Raw genomic sequence first — 6939 nt, 5'->3', positions numbered from 1 at the left:
GAGTCGCCTAGTTCTTGGAGAACAGTCGGCAAGTCATTGCAATTGATTGTCATAAGTTCCTTGGTATGTTTTTGGGAAACATAGTAGGACGCTTGTTGTTTGGACGACTGACAATTCACACAGATGTGTCAGTCGTCGCTATGATCGGTCGGTGTATACCGAGAGGTCCTTCTGAGTTTATCAGGTTTGTTTAGTTTTTCTTAGTGGGAATATTCGTTTGAGTGCCTTTATGCCAAAGACCAGACGGACTGCTCAAACTTTTATGATTCCAGACCAAGTATGAGGGAGCAACTATGGGTCAACTATGTTGTTAACCAATCGTGGTTGCCATTAATCCTGAGTAGTAGGGGTATCAGTCGTCAATGGCCGACTAATCCCTTTGATTTGTCAATTTTTGTTGACTATTAATTCAGGGGGCGCCTTCTGTACTTATCCCAAGTAATACAGGCGACTATCCGACGCAGATGTCAACTGCTGACACTTTAAGAAAGTGTTGAGTTATCTTTGTCTCAAAACGGATACGTTGTCCTTGGGGACAGCCGTATAGGGGCCGTGTAAATAGTTTATAGAGCATTATTCCACCCAAATGGGAGCTGCTCTCAGCGACAAATCTCATCCAAATGGCATGTCGTCGGACGCCTGCTATTTATTGGGACAGGTCCTATTAATTTAAAAATTAAGCGTAATCAAGCGGCTGGGTGCCTGGGTTGATTAGCTGTATGGTGGGCAAACAGGCGTGCCCTTTAGTAAATATGAGTTGGGGGGTATCCGTCTGTCTTGGGACAGGCGGAGTGTACTCCTTTTTGAAACATATGAAAAGAAGGTAAACTTAGAACTTTCATTAATAAGCTTGAAATAATTACATCAAAAGTAATATTTTTTCAGATTGTCTACATTCCAAGTCCTAGGCAGGGGTCGGCCCTCTGGAGTTTCCAGACGGTAGGTGCCGTCCCTGACCTCCTCATAGATTCGGTAGGGTCCTTCCCAGTTAGGAGTTAGCTTTCCTAACTCGTTGGCCCTGCCGACTGATTCCATCTTCCTTAGTACAAAGTCCCCTACTTTGAGTGGGCGCTTGTGTACTCTTCTGTTGTAGATTCGAGTCATTCTCAGGCGGTATATTTCATGGCGTAGGGCAACATTGCCCCTACGTTCTGAGAGGGAATCCAATTCCAGGCGCATTGCTTCCCAATTTGCACCTTCATCATACAGCATGACTCGGAGAGTCGGCTTGTAGTGCTCAATGGGTAGGACAACTTCTGCCCCATATGTTAGGAGGAAAGGTGTTTCTCTAGTCGCTCCTTTTTCAGTCTTCCTTATGGACCAGAGAACATGTGGTAGTTCGTCTGCCCATAGGCCGCCTGCTTTTCCAATCTTCTTCTTTATACAGTATGAGATGATTTTGTTGAATGCCTCAACCTGGCCGTTTGCTTGTGGCCGACCGACTGAATCAAAGCAATAGGCAATGCCTTGATCTCTCAACCAAGTTTTAAGAACAGGCGTCTCAAACTGGGGACCATTGTCAAAAACCATGGACATAGGAACTCCAAAACGAGTGATCACATTTCTCCAAATGAAGGAGATTACATCCTTGGTCTTGATGCCTCTGACTGCCTCGGCCTCCACCCACTTAGTGAAGTAGTCGACTGCTACCAAGATATATCTCCTGCCGCCTGATGCAGGCGTATAGGGTCCTAGAATGTCCATGCCCCACTTAGCAAATGGAATTGGGCTGTGGATAGCCGTTAGATTTGTAGCTGGACGATGAATTAACTTGCCAAACCTTTAGCACTTGTCACACCTTTTAACCAAATCCATGGCGTCTGCCTCAAGAGTTGGCCAGAAATACCCTTGCCGCCTCACTCTCTGAGCAAGCGACCTACCGCCTATGTGAGAGGTGCAATATCCAGAGTGTAGGTCTTCTAGGACCTCTCACCCTTTCTCTAGGGTAACACATTTCAAGAAGGGTTGAAGGTACCCTCTCTTGTAGAGTTCCCCCTTTATCATTTTAAAATTGGACGCTCGCTTTTTCAGTGAGGCCGCCTGATGATGATCATCCGGCAAGGTGCCGTCTGTTAGGTATGCCCTGATTGGGTCCATCCATGTTGAACTTCTATCAAGGATTGCAATGTTGTTGTCCTCAATACTCCATTTTTCCATTACCTCCCAGAATACAGTTATTGGGGTGTCGCATGAGGCCGAGGATGCCAGTTTAGACAAGGCGTCCGCCTGGTTATTCTCCGACCTTGGAATACAAGTGAGCTTGCCGCCTATTTCACTGCCTCTAGGTACTTAACCATGACCGGATGAGTAGCTTCATAATCCCCATTGTATTGGCTGACTATGAGTTGTGAATCAGAACAAGCGACTATCTTTTTTGCCCCGGCTGCTTTGCACATGCGGATACCAGCCAAAAGGGCTTCATACTCAGCTTCGTTGTTTGACGCCTGAAACTTGAAACGAAGCGCATATTGATACCTGTCGCCCTCTGGCGACTGACATACAATACCTACCCCACAACCATTTTCTGTGGAACTCCCATCAACATAGACTTTCCAAAGTTGATCAATTTCTTTATATTTAGGTGGCCGGGTCATCTCAACTATAAAGTCTGCAAAGGCTTGCCCCTTCACAGCTTTTCTGGGCTCGAACGTGACCTCGAGGCTCTGGATCTCAATTGCCCACTTGATCATTCGTCCTAACGACTCCATGGTCGTCAGGGGTCGTTTGATGGGTTGGTCCGTGTATATGACCACCGGATGTGCCAAGAAATAAGGCTTCAATTTCTTTACTGCCATGTAGAGGGCGAGTCTAAACTTCTCCACCACTGGGTACCTCAACTCTGCATTCTTCAAGAAATGACTGACAAAGTAGACTGGGAGTTGGCAGCCGTCTCTTTTAGCTAAGAGGACAGCACTTAAAGCATGATCTGATACTGCGAGATACATGTAAAGTACTTCTTTTGGCAAAGGGCTAACTAGCCTCGGCAGGGAGTGCAGGTGTTATTTCAACTTCTGGAAGGCCGACTCAACATCCGGCCCCCATTCAAATTTCACTTTCTTTCTTATTGCCTAGAAAAAGTAGAGGCACTTGTCGCTTGCCCCACTGAGAAACCTTCCGAGAGCTGCGAAGCAGCCTGTTAGCCTTTGTACCTCTCGGACGGTACGAGGCGACTGCATGTCAATGACCGCCTGTACCTTGTCAGGATTTGCCTCTATTCCCCTTTGATTTATCAGAAATCCGAGAAACTTCCTAGACTCAACTCCAAAGACACACTTTTTTTGGATTAAGCATGACTCGATGCCGCTTGAGTGTGGCGAATGTTTCTCGGAGGTCGGCCAGATGATCTGTTTGGAGTTTTGACTTTACAATCATATCATCAACGTACGCCTCCACATTTCTTCCAATTTGTTCAAAAAACACAGTGTTTATCATTCGCTGGAAGGTTACCGGGGCGTTCTTCAGACCAAACGGCATGACCGTGTAACAATAGAGTCCCTGCTCTGTGACAAAGGCAGTTTTCTCTTGATCTTTCTTCCACAGAGGGATCTGGTGAAAGCCTGAGTAGGTGTCCATGAAGCTCATCAAGGCATGGCCGGCTGTTGAGTCGACCAAGCTGTCGATCTTTGGCAAAGGATAGATGTCTTTCGGACTTGCCTTGTTTAAATTAGTGTAGTCCACACACATGTGCCATGTACCATTCGGCTTTTTGACTAGTACCACATTTGCAACCCATTATGGGTAGAAACACTGCCGAATGTAACCTGCATCAAGTAACTTTTTTACCTCGGCGGCGGCCGCCTGGTTTCTTTCTTCACCATGATGCCTTTTCTTCTGTCGTACCGGCTTCTTTTTAGGGTCGACAGCTAGCTTGTGTACCGCCAGGTCTAGACTAATACCTGGCATCTCATGCACCTCAAATGCAAAAATGTCTTGGAATTCTTTCAACAGTTGGCACAGGTCATCACCAAGTTCAGTCAGAGCAGTCGTCCCAACCTTAACAGTTCGGTCAGGACGACTGTCATCAAGGGCGACATCTACGTGCTCCCCAGCTGGCTGAGGGCGGAATTCATCCGGCCGCTCCTTAGCCAGTGATTGCTATTGTTTATGCTTTTTCTTAACCTCCGTCTCGGAGGCTTTTCTCTTCTTGCTGTCTGCCTCTTGGGCAGATGCTTCTTCTATGGCTTTGCCAGTTGGGCCGTCTGAAGCTACCGTTGTTTTGATGTCAGTGAGGTAACATTCTCTGGCCATTCTCTGGTCCCCCCTTATGGAACCGACTGTTTTTTCCATCCTTCTCAAACTTGAGCAACATAAGGGATGGAATGATAACTGCTTTAGAGTCATTAAGGGTGGGGCGCCCAAGGATCATGTTGTAGGCAGTAAGCTCTTCCATAACCAAGAAACGAATGACCATGTGGCGGCCCTCGCCTTTCTCACCCAGACGGACGGGCAAGTCAACTTGACCAACCGGATGGACGACTCCCCCTCCAAATCCTACGAGAGGATGGGAAACAAGTTGTATACTCTCAGGCCTATACTTGAGCTTGGTCAAGCACTTATGGCTGATGAGATCCGACGAACTCCCTTTATCAATAAGTATCCTGCCGACTCTTTGATTGGCCACTTTACACTCGATGACAATTGGATCGTCTTGTGGTTGTCGGACACCACCCGAGTCTTTCTCAGAAATAATAACCTCAAGAAACGAGTTACTAGAGGTCTCACCCTGATTAACAGAGTTAACATCCAGTTGTCTGATATTATCCTTGTTTCCCCGAACAGTCGGGCCTCCCCCTGCATAGCCGCTTGCTATTGTATAGATGGCAGCTTCATCAGTGTCAGAGCTGTCGGCTGATTTCTGCCTCTTTTGCCTGGCCGACTGTTTTTGTTTGGGGGGCTGTTTTTCTTTAGGTTTCTTGACATAAGAGTCCAGATCACCTTTTTCAGCCAACTGATCTAGCAGACGCTTAAGACTGATGCATTCGTTGGTCTCATGCCCAACATCATCATGAAATTGGCAGTGCTTGCCTTGGTTGCGCTTGCTAGGATCACCCTTCATAGGTGCCGGCTTCTCAAGTGAGAGTCTGCCCTTAACTTCTTTGAAAATGGTATGGTTATCTTTGTTGAACTCATACTTAGGGGAGTATGGAGTGAATTCCTTTCTCTTTTTGCTGGACGGCTGACCAGTGGTGTCGGCCATCCATACATCTTTCCTCTTCTTCTCTTCCTTGGGGGCCGCTTTCTGCGAACGACCCTCCTTTTTCTCGGACCTTTTTTGGTCCCCTTGCTTTCCCATGTGACAGAGGTCTATCGCCTGTATGTAGGTCTCGGCCTCCATCATCGCCTCTTGGAGGGTAGCCACTCTCTTTCTAACTAGGACGAATTTAAAGTTCGACCCGTCCTTCAATCCTTTGAAGAAATCAGTGTAGGCTACCTCATCCGGCAGGTTGGGTATCTATATCCTCATCAGATTGAATCTTTTTATATAGGAGCGCAATCCTTCCTTTTCTCCCTGTTAGACGGCTCCCAGATCAAGAGTCGTCTTCCTGGCAGGTTTGTTCATGGAAAAGTTGGAGGCAAACAAATAGGCCAGTGTCCTGAAGTTATTGACACAGCCGGCCGGAAGGTTGCCGAAAAACTGTTGGGCGACGCCTTTCATAGTGGCCGAAAACATTTGCACCATGTGGCATCGTCCAATCCTTGAAGGTACATTAAATTGGTGAATGCCATCAGATGATCCTCTGGGTTAGTGGTGCCATCATAGGCGCCCACTAACACATTTTTTACTTTAGCCGGCTGGGCGGCTTGTAAGATTTCCTTGGAGAAGGCGGTTGGCTGTTCTCCGAGTTGAAGCAATCGTAATTGCCAGTCCAAAGGCTGGACATGCTTTGCTGTCTGACCTCCAAAAGGAGGAGGTGGCAAAAAGTAGTGAGTTTACGGTACATATGGCGGCTAAGTGACATATGGTGCCGACTATGGTTGATAAGAGCTTGAACCGGAGTGTGCATTGCCTGTCCGGATCTCATAGTTTGACCTTGAATGATTCATAGAAGTGTTTTGTATACTGTCAAGAAAATCAGAAGTGGAAGCCGACTCAGACTGCTGTTGGCTCCTTTTCTGCTGGATCAGCAGCCGGGCGTCTGAGTAGGATTTCTTTGAGTCGTCTGGTTGAACCAGGCGGATCGGTTTTCTTCCCAATGAGGCAGGGATACGGTGCTTAGACAAATTAACTAGAGGTACTCGCCTCTCCTCTTGGCGAGGGTGGGGGGTTGCCTCATGGTCCTTTAATGACTTCTTCCTTCCTGAATTGGAAGGCTTTTTGCTCGACTGCCCTTTCTGAGAAGCAGTCATCTTCTTGATGATGAAATCTTGAATTTCACCCTTGAAACTTCTCATGATGGTCATGAGGTCGTTCCTTGAGACAGGAGCAGTCCAGTCGACCGCCTGATGAGAGTCGGCTGAATATCCGACTGTTTGGCTTGGGCCTGCCTGGTCTTGCCGTTCATGTCTTTCACGGGGTGTAGTGCGTCGAGCCCTCAAGGACCCATCCGGGGCCGTGCGAGTCTCAACTTCAGGCTCAGTGTCCTGATCAGAAGAAACATGAGGCTCGTCTTCTTAGCAGTCGCCCATGGGACGCTTGTCACTATTAGTCGGTACAGATTGTGATACCATCTCAAAGGTAGTCTCCCCACAGACGGCGCCAAAATGTTTCGGGGTTTTCTGTGTCCCTCGGGAAAGTTACAACTTCGAGACTGGAGCCACGCGCCTGTACCTACAAAAGAACGGAGATTCTTGGGTTGGGAGCTCCACCTCCGACGATCAAGTTAGTGAATGTAAATAGGTGCCGGATGCTAGGACGGGTCTAGTAGGCGGTACCGAGTGGTGTGTGGTTGTCTTGGGATTTGTGCAATCCGTGTGTTTCTTGTGAACAGTCTACGTCAT

At 47.6% G+C, this 6939-nt stretch overlaps 1 protein-coding gene across 1 annotated transcript; it reads right to left on the bottom strand.

Annotated features, from left to right (window-relative positions):
- Positions 1 to 4222: 4222 nt before the first annotated feature.
- LOC110697549 lies at positions 4223 to 5293 on the bottom strand. Its single transcript, XM_021874914.1, has one exon. It carries the CDS (start codon positions 5291 to 5293, stop codon positions 4223 to 4225), a length of 1071 nt encoding a protein of 356 aa, XP_021730606.1.
- Between the last annotated feature and the right edge of the window lie 1646 nt (positions 5294 to 6939).

This window comes from Chenopodium quinoa, unplaced genomic scaffold (genome assembly GCF_001683475.1).
Source record: "Chenopodium quinoa cultivar QQ74 unplaced genomic scaffold, ASM168347v1, whole genome shotgun sequence".
In the NCBI taxonomy this organism is placed as follows: Eukaryota; Viridiplantae; Streptophyta; class Magnoliopsida; order Caryophyllales; family Amaranthaceae; genus Chenopodium; species Chenopodium quinoa.
This window is presented reverse-complemented; position numbering and strand designations above follow the sequence as displayed.

What these genes read in the sequence shown, in the direction of transcription:
- LOC110697549 (XM_021874914.1), bottom strand. Translation starts at nt 5,293, where the DNA reads ATGGGAAAGCAAGGGGACCAAAAAAGGTCCGAGAAAAAGGAGGGTCGT.